Source organism: Canis lupus, chromosome 15, assembly GCF_011100685.1.
Source record: "Canis lupus familiaris isolate Mischka breed German Shepherd chromosome 15, alternate assembly UU_Cfam_GSD_1.0, whole genome shotgun sequence".
In the NCBI taxonomy this organism is placed as follows: Eukaryota; Metazoa; Chordata; class Mammalia; order Carnivora; family Canidae; genus Canis; species Canis lupus.
This window is the reverse complement of record NC_049236.1, coordinates 61,796,461-61,818,946: the sequence shown is the minus strand read 5'-3', so window position 1 is coordinate 61,818,946 and position 22,486 is coordinate 61,796,461. Positions and strand designations below refer to the sequence as shown.

The following is a 22,486-nucleotide window of genomic DNA, read 5'->3' as shown; positions in this document are numbered from 1 at the left end:
TTCCTAGAGAGTGGATTCTAGTGCCCCTAAAATTAACATTTTCTATATATATACTTAGAGTATGCTAAAGTGACCTATTTCAGTTCTTTCCTGATTTTGCCACTTAACACACTCTCTGGCCACCCCAGGCCCTGTCCATCCACCCAGGTGCACCATACCCATTTACAGCACACAGGGCAGGAAATTCTGCTCTAAGGAATTGAAAACGCTGAAAAATTATGTTCCTGTAAACTCCTTTCTGGATGGCAACCCATGCAGTTAGCTCATAACCCTCAACAGCCACATAAGGAATAGTTATGCTGCTTCCCCTTTCTGTATACATTGTGATGGGAAATACTCTAGAAAGAAGGTTCAACTGTCTATCAGGAAATGGGTTCTAGGCCTCCTAGGCTACATAAGGAGCCCAATGCAATCATCTATAAAATGAGAGTGTTCCTTCCAGATCGAAGGAAAAAATTATATGATTCCATTTCACAATTCTATGTAACACTAATAAAGATTGGGTTTAACAGTAGGAGCAATTTAAAATAATTTTACTCTAATCAAAAACCTATAATTTGAAAAAATTAGTTAAATACTAAATATTTCTACACAGTGAATTTCTCTCCCAAAAGCATCCGACAAACTACATGATCATTATTCAAATGCTACACAAATGCATCTGGATGAAAGTTCTGGAATGTCTGCCAACAAATGGAGAAAAGCTATGGGCTGACTTCTCTTTCAGTATCAAACTACATCATTTTTCTGTTGTTGGTTTTCATTTTGTTATTAAGGACAGTTTTTGAAATGTATAGTCAAATATAATTGAGCAATGTCTAACTGCGGGAGATTAGTCAGACTAAATCAAAATTACTTAACATCTTTTTACTCCATAACTTTTAAAGAGTGTCCAGTAATAGCTACATAGAGGTGAAAACATACTGGTAATCAACTGCTTATTACAATATACTATATATTATATGCTTAATATAATTGTATGATATCTAATCTAACTGCATCATTTTATATGCTTAATTTATACACATAATACATATAAATGTATACATGTTACATTGTATGTAGGTTGTATTATATACACACACATTATGTTATTATATCGAATGTTAACATAATCTCCATCCCAACTAGTTTTGTCCTCCTGAGGAGGGAAATCGACTTCAAGGGACAACACCCTAAACATTATATTCTAACAAAGTGGAAATTTCACATGTCAATGGAATGCAATTAACTGTCACGGCAGTTACTGAATACTTACCCATCACCACTCACTGGGGCAGTGGAGGAAAAGACACAAGACTCATCTAATACTGGCACAGAATGAATTCCTCTCTCCTACTTTCCAGATTCGATTCATTGTTAAGACCTGCTCAAGTCCCCCTCCTTCTGAAAGCCCTTCTGGATTGCCTCTCTCAACTCCTCGTAGAATTTGAGTCAATACCTTCACATTAAGTACTTGGTAAAACACTGCTGTGCATTGCTCCCTTCTGCAAGAATCTCAGTCACAGAGCAAGTACTTGGTTATTATTGTTAAATAGCTACATTAGAGATTTTAAAATGTGATAAAATACAACAGTAACAAAAGAGGCACTTCATTTACTGACCTCTACTACCCGGAGTCTGACTTCTAATCGGGAAGTGGTTTAAAAGCACTTATATCTGGCATTTCTGAATGCCTAGTGAATGAATGTCTTTGGTTGTCCAATTAGGGTGATTTAACGACCTGCAAGTCGTTAGTAGGGCCTTTTTGATAATAAAGTGTTCTTGTTACCGCGGTCTGGGAACTGAGATCATGGAAAATGTGGCATGGTTTATAACTGTGAGCCTTCTTGGCCTCACGGCAATGTTGGCAGAGGTATAAATGCTTTGCTTATGCTACTCTCTTTATGGAGTCCATAAATACATTAACTCTACTTACTCTATGAGTTCTGGGGGAAATACCAGCCAGTCTCACCCTTCTGTACATTCATTTAAGAAACACACTCTCATTCATTCCCTCTCCCTGCACACCCAGGTCACTGAATTACAGCAATCAATGGCTCAGCTTCAATGTTAAAATAACAACAGCACCAACGATAAGAGTTTTAAAACTACTCAGGAAAAAAAAAATGCTTCATGCTCCTGAAAGTTATATGTAATTTTTTAAGATACAGTTTGTGCAAACTGAAATAGAGTCAAAAGAGAAAAAGAAATGTTTATTAGAATAAGTACCCCCAACTCCCACCTACCCATCAATCTGACTCAACAATAAAGTATACCCAGAAGTCTAAAAATAATAAGAAAAAGGTCTCAGAAATAGTAAAAATAATTGACATATAGTTCATGGTTTTTATTGCTAGTGCAAGGCTTAGAGTTGTCCTCAATAAACAGACCACCAATGCAGACACGGGCCTGAAGCTGCTACACTCTTTTAGTGAAGGTTCTCCAGTTCCATCCACAGGGATCAGTGGAGAGAAAATTAGACGTTGACATGGATTTGAGAGGTACAGAAGGATCGTGTAAGCACTCACACGTACACAAACATGAAACTCTTTTCATCCCAGACACTACAGTGGATGGTGGAAGACGGAAATCAGCCGAACACCAGTTAAGCATATTGGGGAGATTTGGAGAAAGTCAATTTGAGGAGCACTTATAGAATCCTTCCCATGCATCGACCATACGAGGAAGCATTTTACCGGATTATTTTGCAAATGTTCAGCACCTCCAAAATCTCCTGCAGCTTCTGAATTTGGAAGCTTTTCCGAGGGGAAAGGCTCCCTACACTGAGCTCTGAGCCACCGTATGCTGGAACTACGGTTAAATTCAAGCTTTCCGATGACTTAGAGAGTGCCTTGGGTGAATAGAAAAGATCTAGAAATTAATTTGTTTTTTAAACGTCGACATTCAACTTATTAGAGTTATGAAGCATAAGTGCAAAATCTTAGTTATTCCATAAGTATTGAATTTCAGTTTACTAATCATATTGATGCATTTACAAGTCCAGCAGCTTCTATAATCTTAACCGTAAAGGGAAATTTGGTCACTTCAGTAAACTTGTCTTAAAAATTTCAAACCGTAAAAATAAATTTAATATATTCAATTTCTCTTTTAAGCTCCTTGTTTGACTGACACACAATCCTAACTTCTTAAATGATATGGCAAGTCTAATACATTAAGTGTACATGGTCATTCTTTCTTTTAATTTTATCAAAACAAAACGGTTCACCTATTTCTCCTACTCCCTCCCCCATGCATGGTGATTCTTAGGTTCTATTAATGTTCTAATACAGTTTACAGCCTGGTTAAAATTTCAGCTTAACAGTCATAATTGACATTTTCCTACTGGAATTACAAGGTTAATCTTTAGACATCGGAATCTACCGGATTCTATTAAGCATTTTAAGTTTTAATAGTACTTAATATCCCATTGATATATAAATTATTTCTAAAGCTCCTTAGGGTTTAAGATTCTTACTCCAAAGGGAAGCAGCTATGTCAAGCCACACAGTTTTGAGGTTCCTTCCCAAAGAAATGTGGGCAGTGTTGGGGGTGTTACCACCTCAGTGCACTGAAGTTCTGGTCAAATGTGACAGCCAAAGCTGCAGGTACTTGGGGCAGTTTTTCTCACCCTCTCGACTGCCACGTTGACCCACTGTAACCGTTTCTATTTCATGAACTGCAAAACTTAGAGAAGAGAGCAAGGAAGACTTACCCACAGCTTACCTTTAGCTTTATGACCTATCTTCACCTAATTTCCAAGATAAATTGGAGCTGGTAATTCCCTCCCAGATGATCATACCACTAATTTGGTTTTGTATTTCCTTGGCTCTTACAATAATTTAGTAATTTCCATCCTGTTTCAAAGACAGTTTCCTCCTTTTCAGTACCACCCTCGTTGACAGGACCACACAACTCTTACAAATACCAAAATAGCATTCAACTGCCCGCTGATGATGGCTCATGGCTCTCTTTGATCTTTCGGTCACGACTTCAGGATCATCCTTCTGATGACTAAGGGCCTTTTGCACTCAGAACTTTGGTTCTGATACAGGAAAAGCAGCCAGAGTGATGTGGCTTCAACTCAACACAACACCGACCAGCATCTTACCAAGAAGCAGATCAAGAGGCAACACAAAGTCAAGGCTCTGTATAGAAAGGACCAGAACAAGAGAGCGAGGCTGCTGTGGTGCGTTAACATCAGACCCAGCTTGTGGTCAGACGCAGATGCCAGGACACCTCAGATACAGCAGGAAACCTGCCAGAGATGCCCCAAGATCACAGGGGGCGGGGGGAAGCACGACTCTGCGCTGCCGTGACCTCTACCTGTGGTGGAGACAGGATGCGCCTCCTCCACGGCCACAGTCGATAGTCTGGCCAAGGGTGTGCAACTGTGCCTAACGTGTGTTGTCCACTCTGAAGTGCTCGTCATCCTCAAGACTGCATTGAGAACCTTCTACAGGCGCAACACACACCAGACAGTCCCCACTGAAATGTGCAGTCGCCAGCCTGGTTCCACAAGAAAACAGGCAGGTTAGGAAGCCTTTCTTTTAAAAAGGGGGAGGATATGGGGTGCCCAGGTGGCCCAGTCAGCTAGGCATCTGCCTTCAGCCCAGATCATGATCCCAGGGTCCTGGGATCGAGTCCCGTGTTGGGCTCCCTGCTCAGCGGGGAGTCTGCTTCTCCCTCTGCCTCCCTCTCCCTCTGCTTACACTCTCTCTCTCTCTGTCAAACAGATAAATAAAATCTTTTTTAAAAATAAATAAGTAAAAGAAAATAACCCCCTTGAGGAGTGCCTGGCTGGCTCAGTCAGTAGAGCATGTGACTCCTGAGGGTCTTCATCTTAAAAAATAAACTCCTCAGGTTTCCTGTCCTTTTTACAGTGTAACTATTCTTAATGTATTCACTAAGTGAATCTTTCCTCATCCACAAATAACAGCAATTTATGTGCATTGTACAGGGAATTAATTAAGGTCCCTTGTGACGAGATCTTAAAAAAACATTTATTTTTTAAATTTTCCTTTTAAGTGCCTTTTTTTCCCGACAATAGGCAGATTCTTTCTGCATCTTTAAGTTCCCATAAAGATAAATATTCTTCAATACCCACCTGTGGCAGGTTGGAAAACCAGGTCAGGTAGGACCAAGCTGGAGGGTGTTTACAAAGAGATACAGAGCTGTGGAATAAGTGCTCGGCAGTACATGAGCCTGGACACGTCTGCACGTGTTTACAACCCAAAGTTAACAGACAAAAGCCTCTCAACTGTTATTCAGATGTATACAAAGAAAGGAAAAGCCAAAGGTGGAAGAGGAGAAAATGAGGGACCCCATTTACTGGTGAGGTTCTCCACACCTCGCTAGACTCTTCATAAACGTAAAGGCAACTTTGGCCAACTATTTAAAACCCTGGTGGAGTATCTGACCAGATATAGAGAAAGCAGCAATAACTCAAGAAAACTTCCTGAAAGAAGAGAGCTTATAAGAAAAGACTGTTTAAGATTTCATGGTTAAGTTATCTCTCTCCCCCCACACGTGAGGCCCAAACTCAACCGTTGTAAGCTCTGCTGACGGAGCCAGCGAGCCACCCCAAGGCTTGTTCTTTAGTAGGCCACTTATACAAAAGAGAAGATTCTTTATTTCCTGATAATAGCTATGGGTAGGAGTAAAAACAAGGAAAATGAAGGCTATTTTACAGATGCAACTGAAATCTGCAAATATAAATAAACCGATGTGAAATTCAAAATAATTTAAAATGATTGCTCCACTCATGATTATCATGCCATCATCTAGACAAAACCTATGTATCCATATAGTATTTTAGCCTATTTGTCTATATGGTACCATTCACTATATATCCATATAATATTCACCTGAGAATATATTTTGTATTGCTCTAGCATTTTCCAAAGACTAAAACTGACCCTTGAGAAAAATACATCTAATAAGCAGATTTATTTTCGTGTGAGCACTATAAAGGTCCCGTTGACCGTGCAGAGTTAGTGCAGTTTCCCAAAAGTCCATTAACTTAATTCCCATAAAGCTGATTATGAGAAGAAGCTGGCTTAACATTTCCTGAGTTCTCACAATGAATGAGACTGGTTTCTTCTAGTAAACTTCAAAAAAAAAAGTATCTGTGCTGAACAATGTCACAGTTTAAGAGAAATGAAACTATTTCAATAAGACTGTACTTTAAAATATATGTCCCACACTGCACCTGAAACACAAAAGAGGACAGAAGCCATTTTATTTTGCAAATGCCTGACATTTCCAGCCAACACCCCCCCACCCCGTTTCTACGCTTGCTGCCTGAGGAACAGCACAGGGAGCTCTGCGCCCCTTGCATTTCTATGCAGCGCACATTTTACAGACAGAGTAACACGACCGCTGGTTGTATGGCATGTAAATTAAGCTCAACACGTGGGAAAGAGTGAACCCAAGGGCCACATGCGTGGGTCAGCCCGTTACGTGTCCAGCTTTTGATCTGGGCTCAGGTCAAGATCTCAGGATAATGGGATCGAGCCCCCGGGGGGGGGGGGGGGGGGGGGGGCTGCGGGGAATCTGCTTCTTTCTTTTCCCCTCCGTCTGCCCCTCCACACAGTGTGAGTGTGTGTGTGTGTGTGTGTGTGCACGCACGCGCAAGCGCATGTCTCTTCGTGTGTGTGTCTCTCTTTCAAATAAATAATTAAAATCTTCTTTAAAAAAGTGAATTCAAGTCATGAAACTAAATAACTCATTTTAAGATATGCAAAGGCACTGCCTGGAAGGGTGACTGGCAAATAAAAATAAAATAGCATATACATACTGGGTATTCACAGTCCATATTCTCTGAATTGTATTAAAAATATCAGCTACGCTGACAAAAGCCTGCATTTTCTTTCCATCTTGAAAAGATGCCTTTACCTTGGAATGTTACCTAGCAATTTTTTCCTAATGGTTATGAGAAAAGGCCATTTTTAAGACTACCTCTTGACTAAGAAAAAGGAAAGGGAAAAGGTATTCAGAATTTTGGCCAGGGAGGTAACAGCCCAACATTTATATCAAGCCATTCCTACCCCGAGCCCATGGTCAAGCTTATGATTTGTGCAAGTTGTTTAACTGAGCTCTAGAAACAGAATATTTCTTGGGGGGTGGGGGGAGGAGATGTACAATGGCAGTGGATAGCAGCTGCATAGTAAAGCGATTTCCTGGTTTTTAATAATTTAATGTAGTAAGAGAAACTGGGTAAGTCCAATCAGACAGCACCACTCTGGGATGGGAGCATCCGAGCAGTCGCCTACATGGGCAAATACATGAGATGGCGGTTGTTTTTCCCAACTCCCTGAACACACATAACCACAGCATGGGATTCTTTTGGGAACCTGGATTTAAGTTAAAGGTTATATTTAGTCTTATTTTTTTAAAATGAGTGATCTGCCTCTGGTTTTTAAATAATCCGTCTTCATTTGAAAGCAAATGTCTTAACAAGAGGTATAATTGTTGTCATTATTTGAGAGAAGTATGATGCTCAGCAGTGACTCTGTAGTAAACAGATTTCTATTAAAAAACACAAAATATTTACTGGCAGTGGAAAGTGGTTGCTGAGCTTACTGTAGTAATTCATTTATTTCCTGTTTAAGAATCAGCTCTCTAACACCCTCACAAAAGCCACCTTAACCTTTCAGGATTACGATTTGAAGACATTTAAAGATGTAGGTAATCATTTGAAAATAATAAAAGGCACTGGTAATACAGACAGGATCTGCTCTTCAGCCACATGTTATCAGAAAGAGCTGGCTGCTGGATCGTCCACAAAACACCGTATCCTGAATTTTGAAAGAAATTGAAACGTTCAGGGGAACAGACTGGCAGCAATTCCAGTAATAAACAAGAAGGGGCTGAGTGAAGTAAGTCAGTCGGAGAAGGACAAACATTATATGTTCTCATTCATTTGGGGAATATAAATAATAGTGAAAGGGAATATAAGGGAAGGGAGAAGAAATGTGTGGGAAATATCAGAAAGGGAGACAGAACGTAAAGACTGCTAACTCTGGGAAACGAACTAGGGGTGGTAGAAGGGGAAAAGGGCGGGGGGTGGGAGTGAATGGGTGACGGGCACTGGGGTTTATTCTGTATGTTAGTAAATTGAACACCAATAAAAAATAAATTGAAAAAAAAATAAAAAAAATAAACAAGAAGGGAAGGAAAGAGTAAATTTAAACATATTTCAATTTTGAGTTGATTTGACCCATCAGCTGGCTTTCAGATAAACCTCCTCCTCTGTGGCATTTTCAGAGGCATAACTTGAATGCCATTTCATGAGGGAGGGGGAATTGAAACCTGGGATGCACGCCTTCTTCGTCCAAAAGAGCTCACAGTTCTTAGTACACAACACAAAGGGCTCATGTAGGTTTTTTAAAGGTCAAAAATTTTACTAAGTACATTTTTACTGGTTATCTTTAGAGCTTTTATCAAGGGGTGCTTGGGTGGCAAATTTGGTTAAGTATCTGCCTTGGGCTCAGGTCATGGTCTGGGGGGGCCTGGGATGGAGCCTAGGGTTGGGCTCCCTGCACAGCGGGGAGCCCCCTTCTCCCTCTGCCCTTCCCCTACTCATGCTCCCACACACTCTCTCTTTCTCAAAAATAAATAAAATCTTTTTTTTTTAAAGAACTTTTACTTAATGCTTAAAAAGCCACCCAATTTTCTAAAATGTCTCAAGAGGAAGAATCCAGTTATGGCAACGAACACAGCAAGCCGTTCCTGAAATGTGCAGTCGATGGATTGCCCTGCATCGTGCCAAACTGGACACATCACAACAAAACAAAAGTATATATATAAGAAATACCAACTCTATCCTTTCTTGTTATCACCCTTCCGGTGTGCCAACAGGCATAAAATCAGCACTGGGCTTCAATAAAGCCTTGGGTCGTGATGCACATTTTTGGTCTGTTTGAGAAACTCCATCTACACCACAAACATCTGCTGAGTGGCCACTAGGTCCTATCCGGAGCACTAAACTTTGGGATAAAGACAATCTCTGACCAAAGGAAGCTCACAGCCTGTAGGGCTTTGAGAAAGACCATAATAGAGGCCATAGTATGGGCAGCCCAGGTGGCTCATCGGTTTAGCGCTGCCTTCAGGCCAGGGCATGATCCTGGAGACCTGGGATCGAGTCCCACATCAGGCTCCCTGCAGGGAGCCTGCTTCTCCTTCTGCCTGTGTCTCTGCCTCTCCCTCTCTGTCTCATAAATAAACAAAATTAAAAAAAAAAAATTGAGGCCATAGTAATTGTCAACACCTGTAGCACTGAGGGCTTTATACTTACTACTTTACTGAATCATCAGGTTATTGTCAGTTCCTAGGTGGTGAGTTTAAGACTGAAAGAGCAGTTAAGTAATTAGCCTGAGAGCAATTAGTTAAAAACAGGAACAAAAGCCCCCTGCCGTGGATGCAGGTAGTATAAACCTTTCTGCATCAGCTCTGCAAAGAATTCTGGGAAACAAACAAACAAAAAAAAAGGGGAGTAAGAAAATGAGGGAGAGGAAGGAGGTTCTACAAAGCTCTCACTTAGCGCCCAGTCTGTAAAAAAAAGAAAGTCAGGGCCTGAGCATGAAGTTTTTGGAAAAGTAAGTTAGTTTGCCAAAGTCAATTTGGGGATTACCCTGGGCTTATTTAGCTCCATGGAGGAGAAGGGACCGGAAAGGAAGACACCCTCAACACCGAAAGGCACCCACTGTTCTGACTGAAGTAAGAGGTCAAACTGAGGAGAAGCCTCCCACTTTAAGTGGGACTGCCTCCCACTTTAAGAATGGATGGAAGGCAACCATCGGTGAGGCAGGAACACTGAGGGGGGCCCTGGGGTTTGGGGGCCACCAGGACGGGCGGGCCCAGGGCGCACAGCCCGTGGAGCACACTGGCCAGGTGTACTGCAAAAAAAGGGCAGAAAAATTCCAACAAACTCGCCCCTCTTCTCTATGACTCGATGTCAACAGCTGGATGAAATTATTTTCTGCGAGCCGTGCTGCTCTGGCCTCCAGGCAGCCCTGCGAGGGACCGTCTCTCTGTCTTCCTATTTCACAGGTAAGAAAAACAGGTGAACAGAAGCTAAAAGCCTAAAGCCACTTATCAATAAAGGAACTGGAATGCACTTGCTACTTTAACCTTTCCTGTCAAAATTATCTGTCCCCTGCCTGATGGCCTCAGGACCACGTTCTCAATCCAATGAGCATATCTTAAGATTTTACACAAATCTCTAAGCTAGCTGTTTGAGGGGTTGGGGTGGGGGACAGGGATATGCTCTCCTCGTGTGAGTCCCTCTGCTACAGAATTGCCAAATTAACCCTGCCTAATATGTTAATGAATGATAATGTGGTAATGCTCTGTTTCTCAAACTAATGAAATACTAGTTCCAAAATCAGTTTCTTGGGGGTGGGGGGGAGGGAGGGGGTTCCATGGGGAAAAAAGTTTGAAAAATACTGTAGAGTATATATCTAACTTGGAGATTTAAAATACAGGTTAGAAAAAAAAATAGTAATAAAAAAATAAAGTACAGGTTAGCTTATTTAAGGACTCTGATTAGGTGTGCAATATACAAACCTATTTATTTTTGTTTATCGAATATTTCTCAAGCCAAGTTGAACTAATGTTCCATTGAATATACTTTAGGAAAGTCTGGGTTATATGTCACCCCAATAGGGGCTATTCTTGTATTTGTCAAAAATATCTTTCCCAAAGGAAGTCATTGGAAAGGTGAGGATTTCACCCCCATGCTGTGCCAATAAGGGAGATGCTGCAAATGATTCCTTTGCCATCTCTCAAATCGGTTTCCAGAGAAAGCTGGTACTTCGAGCACAGGATATAATGTTAGAGGTCAGTCCCATTGCCTCTCTTCCATAAGCCAATCACAAGTCAATCAAATACACAATTTCTGGCAAGAGCTGCAATGACTCACTCAGGTCTAAAAATAACTCTTGACCATATGTGGTACACATCTAGATCCTTCTCCAGAATCTAACATCTATGTTCACCAACTATAAGGTGTTACTCAGTTATAAGCATTTCCCACTAATACATACTAATCTGGTATGAAAAAGGTCATACAAAATGATCAAAACCCTCACTTTTTTTATTTGTATAGAAATTTTGCCAACATTAAATGTTCCATCACAACATTTGGCAAATACATACTGGCATTCATACACTTTAAGTTTTAACAGATTTTGGAAGGAATAGGTCCAAAATAATCATTCCAGCCTTTGAAAGCAAAAAAAAAAAAAAATATGCTCTAAAGAATGTTTCTAAGATAGCATTTTAGCTATAAATCAAATTTACTTCCCAAGAGCAATGTTAAACTGCATGTAAAAGAATTCACGTTTTAAATAGACTAATCTTATCTCCTGTTTAATTCTGGAAGGAGTGGTCTGGGAAAACAGATTCCATTGATTAGACACAAATTAATATAGGTTTCTTTCATGAAACCTGTATCATTTTCTGTAATGATGGATATGCACACCTAGGAGAGCATATGTTTGGGTTTGAGAACATGAGTTCCTATGCACAGGAATAGTTTAAAAGCGTTAAGATATAAGCAAACAGATAGAAAAATGAGGAACATGATGAAGCCTGGCAGGTATCATATCTAAGGAAACATCCAAGCATCCAGAATCAGCCCACAGCCCAGTTTGACAAAGACTCCATCTTAGCCCAGCCCTCATCCTACTCCTGCATCTGGAGTCCAGACCCCTGAAGTGTGAGGAGAGGAGACAGGTTCCAAGACCACTTGCAGTTCTTCTGGTGGAGAATGGCGGGTGCCCACAACACTCTTCCAACACAGTTTTACAGGCTTCACGTGGTACAGAGTAATAACTGAGACCCCACATCCAACTAGTCAAGAATCAAGTTGATTCCAATGGTGCCATGATAGAATAGGTATGGATAGCCCTTGCTGACCAATTCAAAATGGAATTTTCTTTCCCTTTTGAGGAATTCAAATGTAGAATGTCTGACAGGATGAATGATAAGCTGGAATGATAAGTTCCAGCTCAGGCCACAACCTAGTACCAAGCAAGTATGATGAGCGCTTCTTTCTGTTCAGGAAGAGAGCGGGCGGTATGAATGGATACCTTTGATCCATAACCTGCTAATTTAACCGAGTAAACCTCTCATTTCCCAGTTCTACCACAGGGGAAGCTTTATGTAGAGATGTTTGGTTTGGAGAGAGCTCTTCTACTACAATAACCAAATCCCTAGACATTAGCTACATTTTCTTAAAGTTCAGAAAAAGAGTTTTCTTTTAAGATTCTATCTATATACTTATTCATGAGAGACACAGAAAAAGGCAGAGACACAGGCAGAGGGAGAAGAAGCAGACTCCACGCAGGGAGCTCGATGCAGAACTCGATCCCAGGACCCCGGGGTCACGCCCTGAGCCGAAGGCAGGCGCTCAACCACTGAGCCACCCAGGAGCCCCAGAAAAAGAATTTTTGACTAGGAAAACTAACAAACTTGACACTTCTCTCTTACTGGAAGATAAAATGAATACGGGCAAGTTGATCAAAGTTTTCATCAAATAAATGAATTTGTTAAGCCAAATATTATTTCCTACTAGCTTGCTCAGAAATAGTATTTCAAACAAACAAAACAAAGATACGTACAGGGTGAAAATGGTTAAGACATTGCCCTTAGATGCAGTGGCCTCTGCTAAAACATACATCTGTACGAGCTACACTGGAACTGGTAAATTCTAGGAACTGCACATTTCCTGCCTTCTTGTCATCCAGTCGTCAATAACCTGATGTCCCCAGTGTCCTTTCTCCAGTCCTCCCACACTGTTCTTGCAGCCTCCATACTGCTCAACTCCCATTTCTTAATTCCCCAGAGGGCAAGGATGGGCTTGCGAATCATTGCACAGCCCACTGAACTTGCCCACCTAAGTGTGCGGTGCTCAAACACACACTGTATGCATCCATTTCTACCTCAGAATAAGTGTGCATATGCCTCTTACATTCCTTAAAACATTTTACTCTAGAAGGAATTTCAAAACCATTTAAGAATGGTGAATACTCTCCAACATCCTAAAAAATTCATTCGTAGAGTAGTATCAAACTTATATACTAATCAGACCTCTCTGCTTACTAGGGTTAGAAATAAGACTGGGATCCCTGGGTGGCACAGCGGTTTAGCGCCTGCCTTTGGCCCAGGGCGCGATCCTGGAGACCCGGGATCGAATCCCACATCGGGCTCCCAGTGCATGGAGCCTGCTTCTCCCTCTGCCTGTGTCTCTGCCTCTCTCTCTCTCACTGTGTGCCTATAATAAATAAATAAATAAATAAATAAATAAATAAATAAATAAATAAATAAGAAGAAAGAAGAAAGAAAGAAAGAAAGAAAGAAAGAAAGAAAGAAAGAGAAAGAAAGAAAGAAAGAAATGAAAGAAAGAAAGAAAGAGAAAGAAAGAAAGAAAGAAAGAAAGAAAGAAAGAAAGAAAGAAAGAGAAAGAAAGAAAGAAATAAGACGATGTGCCCAAAGTGGAGTCACTTATGCTAAGCCCCACATCACCAAACCAAGACGTAGGTTAATCGTAGTCCCAGAAATGGAATCTTAAACCAATCAGGAATCACCCGATGAGCGCTAGCTAGGGATCCTGCCTCAGAGAACTCTGCCGTTCCCTAAAGGAAAGCAACCTTACAATAATGAATCTGCTTTTTTGCCTAGTGTAACTTCTTTGATCCCGCTCCCTTCTGCCTATTAAAATCTTTCATTTTGTGCAGTTCCGCGGAGTTCCTTTTTATCTGCTCGATTGGATGCAGACCCATTCATGAATCCGTAAATAGAGCCAATAAGATCCTTAAAATTTACTCAGTTGAATTGTGTTTGTTAACACTAGTTCACTGAAAATTTCTAACCTACTTATCTCCTCTTATAAAGTGATGGAGAGAAAATCACCCTTGTGGCTTTTTAGTGTTGGTGCACAATAGTTTATTTCTACCTCTAAAAATAAACGGATAGGGGCACCTGGCTGGCCCAGTAAGCGTCTGCCTTCAGCTCAGGTCATGATCCCAGGGTCCGGGAATCAGGCCCCACATCGGGCTCCCTCCTCAGGAGTCTGCTTCTCCCTCTCTCTCTCTGCCCCTCCACTCATGCTCTCATTTGTTCTCTCTCTCTCAAATAAATAAATAAATAAAATGTAAATAAACAAACAATGGACACGTTGCCTGGCTGGCTCTGTCAGTGGAGCATGTAACTCTTGATCTAGAGGTTATGAGTTTAAGCCCCACAGTGGGTATGGACGCTACTTAAAAATAATAATAAAAAATAAATAAGAAACAATGGATAGACATTTGTATTTCATTATTAAGTAACCATGAACTTAAAGTTCCCTTCTTTTAACAAGGAACTATAAAGCACATAATGTAAAACATCTGAGTTCACTTTTGTGAAAAGGGGTTTGTCTTTATGAGGAATACATTTTATTTTAAAACTCTTATATTCAGCTAATGACGGATTTCATTTTTTTCCATAGTGTGTATTGCATGCCTGCCGTGTGCCTGATTCAGGCTAGGTGCTGGAGGCACAGTCCCCCCTCATACAGTTTGCAATCCAAAAGAGAAGTCTGCAAATCTTGAGAGACCATACATTCCAGGCACTGAAGTAAAAGACCTATTGTTTTCTTTTTTGTTTTTTTAAGATTTTATTTATTTATTCATAGAGTCAGAGAGAGAGGGGCAGAGACACAGGCAGAGGGAGAAGCAGGCATCATCATACAGAGAGCCTGATGCGGGACTCAATCCAGGGTCTCCAGGATCACGGCCCGGGCTGCAGGCCGCGCTAAACCGCTGCGCCACCGGGGCTGCCCAAGACCTATTGTTTTCATCATCAAAAGCCTATTGCATTTTAGCAGTAATATGCACTTTAGAATCTTATTTAACTTGAAACAAAACAACAAAATGGTTAAGGTTAGTTTTCATATAATCTTGAAGAAACAGTGTAACACGTTCTGAGGAGCAATCTCTAGTAGTAAAATAACACAAAAGGTTCTAAGTAAGTAGGCAACAGGAGAATCACAAATATTTAGATTAGCTTTATCTATGCCTAGGATGTTGTCGCTTTAGTTATTTGAAATGCCTAGGATCTCTTGGCTTTGGTTATTTGAAATAATTGAAAACGAGTCATCATATTTCTAATTTTTCTTCTTCTTCAGAGAACGGTATGAAATTAATCTTTAAACTTTCTAAATCTACATGCTGAGTCCTGCTGGACCTCAATACATGAAATGTTTTCTAGGATCTCATTTTAGGATTTTGACAGCAAGCTTATATATACCTTTTCCCTCCTATTAGTTGAAGGTAAGAAATGTTTCCTGTTTGAAGAATTATTATTGATCAACCCATACACTCTGCATTTGAAGATGACAATGTCTCTGTTAATCACTTACTTTACTATTTTCTCAGTCTGATTCCTAAAATAGCATTATAAAACTATTCTGGCCCTACACTGAGAATTTTTAGCCTATTTTTTAGCTTTCTCTGTCATTAAAAAAAAAAAAAAAAATCAGGCATCCTCTGCTATTTTTATTAGCCCAGAGTATTTTAACAGTATCTTTACTATTCAGATAAAGACCAGGCCTCATATCAAGAGTCCCATCATTTCCAAAGAGCAGATCCATAGAAAAAAGCCCCAAGAACGTGTTTACATCCTTTTATTAATACTAAATGAATCACATCTAAGGTAAATAAAATGTGTCTTGACATCCTCAGAAGGAAGCTGCATGAGATGGCTGCGTGGTTATCAGCCGCAGTGAGAACCTGGTCACGGACAGACGGCGCACCTGCACTGGCTGAAGCTGAGCGCGCGGGACACTCCTTTCTCCTTAGGCCGCGAGCGGTTCCGGGACGGGAACCCGGGCAGCGGCCCGTGCACACCCGGGGGGCAGCCCCAGACCGCACCCCCCGGGCTGGGTCCTCCGGGCTCCGGCCCCTTGTGCACATGGGAGGGGGCAGCCCCAGCGCCCGCACGGACAGGAGGAACCGCGCTGCGGGGCTGCGGGACTGCGGCCCTAGGGCGCGCGGCCTCCAAGCTCCGGTCCCCGTTTCCTTCGAGTCCCTGATGGCTGCACCTGGTCCTTCTAGCCGGGTCTGCGAGGAAGGCCGGCCGCCTCCCTGAGGACCTCGTCTCTGCCCTCGGGTCTCTGGTAGGACCAAGTGAAGGTGCCCGCCGGGTTCTGCTCCGTGCCCCGACGCCCCCCCCCCCCAACCTCTGCCGCCAGCGCTCCCCCGCAGAAGTGAGACCCGGCGACCCGCAGCGCTCTAGGTCACGTTCCCGCGCATCTCCACCCCCTCCCGCACCTTCCACCCCGCGCATTCCATCCCCCCACCCCCCCGCACCTTCCGCCCCGCGCATCTCCATCCCCCCTCTCCGCCCCGCGCATCTCCATCACCCCCCCCCGCACCTTCTGCCCCGCTTATCTCCATCCCCCCTCTCCGCCGCGCGCATCTCCATCACCCCCCCCGCACCTTCCGCCCCGCGCATCTCCATCCCCCCTCTCCGCCCCGCGCATCTCCATCCCCCCTCTCCGCCCCGCGCATCTCCATCACCCCCCCCCGCGCACCTTCCGCCCCGCGCATCTCCATCCCCCCTCTCCGCCCCGCGCATCTCCATCACCCCCCCACGCACCTTCCGCCCCGCGCATCTCCACCCGCCCCCGCACCTTCCGCCCCGCGCATCTCCACCCCCCCCCGCACCTTCCGCCCCGCGCATCTCCATCGCCCCTCTCCGCCCGCGCATCTCTTTCACCCCCCCCCCGCACCTTCCGCCCCGCGCATCTCCATCCCCCCTCTCCGCCCCGCGCATCTCTTCACCCCCCCCCGCACCTTCCGCCCCGCGCATCTCCATCGCCCCTCTCCGCCCCGCGCATCTCCATCACCCTCCCCCCGCACCTTCCGCCCCGCGCATCTCCATCCCCCCTCTCCGCCCCGCGCATCTCCACACACCCCCGCACCTTCCACCCCGCGCATTCCATCCCCCCACCCGCACCTGCCGCCCCGCGCATCTCCATCCCCCCAACTCCGGCACCTTCCGCCCCGCTCATCTCCACCTCCCCTCCCCCCCCTTCCGACCCGCATCTCCACCCCCCCACCCCGCACCTTCCGCCCCGCGCATCTCCATCCCCCCTCTCCGCCCCGCGCATCTCCATCCCCCCTCTCCGCCCCGCGCATCTCCATCACCCCCCACCCCCCGGCCCGGGCACCTTCCGCCCCGCGCGCCCTTCTCCGGCCCGCAGCCCCGGCCTCCCCGCCGGCCCTCGGCGGCCCCAGCACGGCGGGCGCCGCGCCCTCACCAGGCTCGTGGACCCCGGGGCGGTCGGACAGCTCGATGACCAGCAGCTCCCGGCCCTCGACGCTGCGCCCCACCGTGTAGATCCGGGCGACGGCCGTGCACTGCAGCCACACGGCCACCAGCGCCTCCCGCAGCTCGGGGTAGCGGTGGTACTCGAACGAGATGCCGTCCTCCTGCTGCAGCCGCCGCCGCCGCCTCACGCCCGCCGCGGGCGCCCCGGGCTCCAGGGCTCCGGCGCCCAGCAGCCACCCGCAGGCGGCCAGCGCCCCGCACAGCGCCAGCAGCGCCCGGCCGCCCCGCGCCGCCATCGCCCCGCGCCCGCCCGGGCCTCCGCGCCGCCGCCTCTTTGTCTGCGCGCCCGGTCCGCGGGCCGCCCGGGTCCGCCGCCGCCGCCGCCCGCCTCCGGCCTCGCCGCCCAGGGACAGCGGGTGCGCGCCGCGCGGGGCTCCGGGAGGAGAGCGCGGCGGGAGGGCGGGGCGGAGGGCGCGCGGGCGGCGCCAAAGGCCCCGGGCGGGGGGAGGGACCAATGCGCGCGGGGGCGGAGCCGGCGGGATGGGGGGGAGTGGGGAGGGGAGGGGGGAGGGAGGAGGGGAGGGGGGACCACTGCGCGAGGGGGCGGAGCCGGCGGGATGGGGGGAGTGGGGAGGGGATGGGGGAGTGGGGAGGGGATGGGGGAGAGTGGGGAGGGGGGACCACTGCGCGAGGGGGCGGAGCCGGCGGGACGGGGGAGTGGGGAGGGGATGGGGGAGTGGGGAGGGGAGGGGGCGGAGCCGGCGGGATGCGGGGGCGGGGGGAGGGGGGAGGCCGGACCACCGCGCGGGGGCAGAGCTGGCAGGATGGGGGGAGGGGGTGGGGAGGGGGACCACTGCGCGGGGGCGGAGCCGGCGGCACGCGGAGGGGAAGGGGAGGGGAGACTGCGCTCGGGGGCGGAGCCGGCGGGAGGCACGGGGGAGAGGGGAGGGAGAGGGGACCACCGCGCGGGGGCGGAGCCGGCGGGTTGCGGGAGGGGTGAGGGGAGGGGGGACCACTGCGCGCGGGGGCGGAGGGCGGGATGCAAGGTGTAGGGGGGAGGGGGAGGCGGGCGGTGGGATGGAGGAGGGGGTGAGGAGGCGGGACCACAGTTCAGGGGGGCGGAGCCCGCGGGATGCGGGGGTGCCCGGGGTGCGGGACTTCTCCGAGCCGGGGGCGGCGCGGGGACACGCAGGTGAGGGGCCGCCCAGGGCCGCGGCGGGGAGGGTCGCTGTCGGTGAGAGAGCCCGGACGAGGCGCGTGGCACAGTACTCCCGGACCGCTAGAGCGATGTCTGCTCAGAGCCGACTGAGGTTTCCATCTTCATGTACCAATAATTAGAGAAAATTCCGGAAAACAAAAAAAAACCCTTAGTATTGGCAGCCCCTTGCCTCCTCCGCGTGGCGCGCCCTTGATGACTGTAGTGATACCCCAAACACACACCCAACACTCGGCTTTTCGTTTATCGCAAGGCCTGGCTTACACTTTGATTTACAGGCTTAAATCAGGGAATAAAAATGCAGCGTGTCGCTTTGCGGATACTCCTTCATAGTATTAAACGCACATTCCTGGATTCTTTCAGGAAAAAAAAAAAGATGGGGCGGTCGTTTGGCAGTGCCTGTGCCAAGCCCGGCTGTGCGCTGGACAGAGGATTTAGTCCGGTATTAGGATTGAAGCCTCCAGGAGCAATTTATCTGGGTAGTTCTGGCTTGGAGCTTCTTACTAGACGGTAACCAGGATGTTGGCCAGGACTGCAGTCCTCTGAGTGCTTGACTGAGGCTGCAGAATCTTATCCAAGAAAGAATTTAAACTTAAAAAGATTAAATCCAGTCATAGAAAAAAAAAAAAAAAAAAGACCTCTGATCATGAGAAATGAGGTCTCCATAACCCTCCGAAAGCTCTTGTCAAAATATATGATCATAGAGAGCTTTAAATGCCCAGCCTTTAGACCAGATTTATATTCCTGCAGCAACTCTGAAACAGATGTTGTTCTGAAGACATTGCCATCTGGATTTAAGAACAGCATGAATCTATAAATAAATAAATGATCCATCGAGTCCTCCAACCAAGCAAAAAAACTGGACACTGTGCCAGTAATTTTTCACGTTAGGCTTTTTTTTTTTTTTTCCTTAACTTGCTCTTTCTCCACCAGTCGAACAATGCACCACACTTAATAAAAACTTTCTCCTGGAAAAGGACATTTCAATGATTTTATTGGAGCAAAGGAAAAATGTTTCTGGAAAAACTGGCTCCACACCCCTTTGTCTACATTGCCTCCAGCATCCTTTTTGGCTTTTTGTGGGGGAGCGAACTGCCACTCGGAAGACCTGCCCCTCGGTTAGACTTGAACCCGGCCTTGCTCCTTGTCCGTGTAGGCAGAGCTAGGAATCGTGTACTTTCCACTCTGATCAGGCTGGGTTTGATTACACAGTCCAGAGGAATAAAACCAGAATCATAATTACATTTCTAAAATCAGGCCCCAAAAGAGCAACCTTGGAAACCTAGAAAAAGAAGACAGAGTAGCTAAAACCAGTAACTTCAGATGTGGAAAAGTTAAGATTTTCAAGTTAGCAATTTAAGGTGACCGCACTAACTGGCGGCGAGGTGGGGCCCAGGGGTGAGGAGCTGCCGCGTGGTCACCACGGTGCCCATCGAGGTCGTGTGTGGCCCTTCAGCCATCTCTCTAAACAGAGGGTGTGCTTTCTATTTTTTCCCCATTCTCGATTTTTATGGGTGGTTTTCCTTTTTCTTCTGTGCGTGGAATCTTCCTAGTTGTGTAGACTCACGGAAGGGGGAATCCTTTGCATCTTGGAAGGTGCTTTCCTTTAGATATGAAACAAAAGGTTTTGACGGGACGGCTCGTTCGGGTGCAGCAGGAGCATCTAGAGGTCGGTGAGCTGCGGGCTTCGCCAGCCGCCATCACTCCGGAGGTCCGAGGTGCGCTCCGGGATCAGCAAGACTACGGGTGCCCCTGGGGAAGGGCTGACCCTGTGCTCCCTGAGGTCTTCTCCAGCTCTAGAACGTGGTCATTCTGCACGGATTTTTTATTTATTTTTTTTTAGAAAAAAATTCCTGCTCGTCTGATAGATGAAAGAGCCCCTTGCTTATTTGTGGGCACAGCACGCACACCAAGAAATTGGTTTCAAGGACCAGAAACTTGGGCTTTGAATTTCTGGGCTATTTTAGGGGGAGGGCGTCCTCCCTGGGGCGCCTGTTAGAGGCCTGTGGTTCCAGGGGTAGGGGCAGGAGATGCCCCGCGTGGCCTGACTGCTCCTACCAGGTCCCCGAGTGGGACCTGGCCTGGAGGACTAGCCCCGCCCGCCGCACTGGGGATGCGCTGCAGATCCAGGGAGGGCCAGGCCACTGGGGGGAGGGTGGCCGCAGCGGAGTTCAGACCCTCCAGTGGGGTGACCTCCGTGTGGGCCCGAGGAGAGGCGGGCAGAACACAGGGCCTCTGTCCTCCTGCCTCCCTGATGACCTCAGGGCCAGGCCCAAGAAGAGGGGGTCACTGTACGGGGACTCCATCCTCCTGCCTCCCTGCTGACCTCGGTGCCCGGGCCCCAGGAGAGGTGGGCAGAGCACGGGGCCTCACTGCAGGCAGCAGGGTGTAGGCGACACTGTGGGACTCGTGTCTAAGGAGCACGACACGGCAGGAGCAACGCCTGCCAACATCAGGGGCGATGAAGAGCTCAGCTTCCACCTCTGTCCCCCCCTCGCACCCTTTCCCTGCCATCGGTCCTGGGCCCCTCGTACAGGAGCTCACCCAGCAGAGATCCCGGGGACGTCTCCAGCAGACACCTGAGAGGGGGCGGCCAGGCCGAGGCCCTGAGCTGCCTGATCCCGATGCCCATCACCAGCCTCCACAGACAGCCTGAGAGGGACACACGTGCTGAGGTCCTGGGCCCTGGGGTCCTGCGGGGAAGGGACTGGGTGGGAGCCACACCTGCTGGTCCCCGCGGGGAAGGGGCCGCTGGGAGCCGCACCTGCTGCGGTCCTGCAGGACAGGAAGGGGCAGGTGGGACCGAGTCCCCCATGGCCCTGTGCCCCCCGCACTCTCAGGGCAGGGTGAGCTCTGGTCGCAGTGCTTCAGGCCAAGCCCCCAGCCCCTCAGGGGTACAACTGTCCCCCCAGCCGCGTTCACCACCGCCTGTCACCGGCACCCAGCGTGGAACCTCCCAAATGCCCCACTGTGGCCTCCAGACCCCAGCACATTGCTCGCTTTACCTGGATTGTCCCTTTCCTTCTGCCCGACCCTTCTCTGGGTGACACGGGTCATCGCTCAGGGCTCAGGTCAGACATCCCACAGGGGGCACCTTCCCTAACAGCTCCCTTCAGGCAAGGGGGTCCCCACGACTCCCACAAAGTGTTTCTCTCCTTTCTAAGAATTTTTGAATGATTATCTAATCGACCTTAATCTCCTTTATTCTATAAATTTTGTGAAGGCAGGAATCATGCATCTCGTGCCTTCTAGTGCCTTCTAGTGTCTTCCAGAGCCCAGTAGGGTTTGATACGCAACTGAAACTAAGCAAATCTTCATTGACCAGATGAGCAGGGAATTATTGAAGGGAGGAGCAAGCTGTGCTCCTCGGTTGAGATCTGATACTGCACCCTTTAAGTGGAGCCTCACATCCAAAATACCTTGCTCAAAACCCGCACCCAGTAGGCTGCACGGGCCTCCAAACCTCAGGACCGGCCAGTGGCCTGCATGTAGCGCCCCGGGGACGTGTCCTGAGCTCCAGGAGGCAGCCGCGCCCCTGCCCCTTTGTCCCAGGGCACGTGGCCCCTGCCCAATAACTCTATGGACTTTCAGTCCTGGGAGCTCAACGGGTCAGGACTTTCTGAATAAAGTGACCTCCACGTGGCCTAAAGAGGTAGGACGGAAGGGCAGCGGGAGGAGGAGAAGCGATTCACGGATAGAACGGCCTCCTCCCCTGCCTCTTCCCGGGATGCCCCCAGCGAACAATCTGCCCCCCAGCTGTCGGGCCACCGGGGTCCCACCAGCCTCCTGCGTGTCAGCCTCATGCTGTCTGGTGAGAAGGGCTTGCACAGGGATCTCCGGACACGGTCAGCACAGGCACAGTCCATGCCCGCACGGAAAGTCCAGAGGAAACGTCGTGCAGCAGCCTGTACCCTGGGCCAGGGGCCTGCTCTCAGGCTAAGCACTGGCGAGAAGAAAATAGGCCTAACAGTA

General features: G+C 47.6%; 1 protein-coding gene across 1 annotated transcript in view; it reads right to left on the bottom strand.

Moving 5' to 3' along the window:
- Window positions 1-17,681, bottom strand: part of CPE (carboxypeptidase E) — a 101,732-nt gene extending 84,051 nt beyond the window's left edge. The window contains exon 1 of the mRNA XM_038559152.1: window positions 17,288-17,681. Coding sequence (XP_038415080.1) covers window positions 17,288-17,594 — 307 coding nt within the window. The 5' untranslated portion in view covers window positions 17,595-17,681. The remainder of the gene's footprint in view (window positions 1-17,287) is intronic.
- Window positions 17,682-22,486: the final 4,805 nt, after the last annotated feature.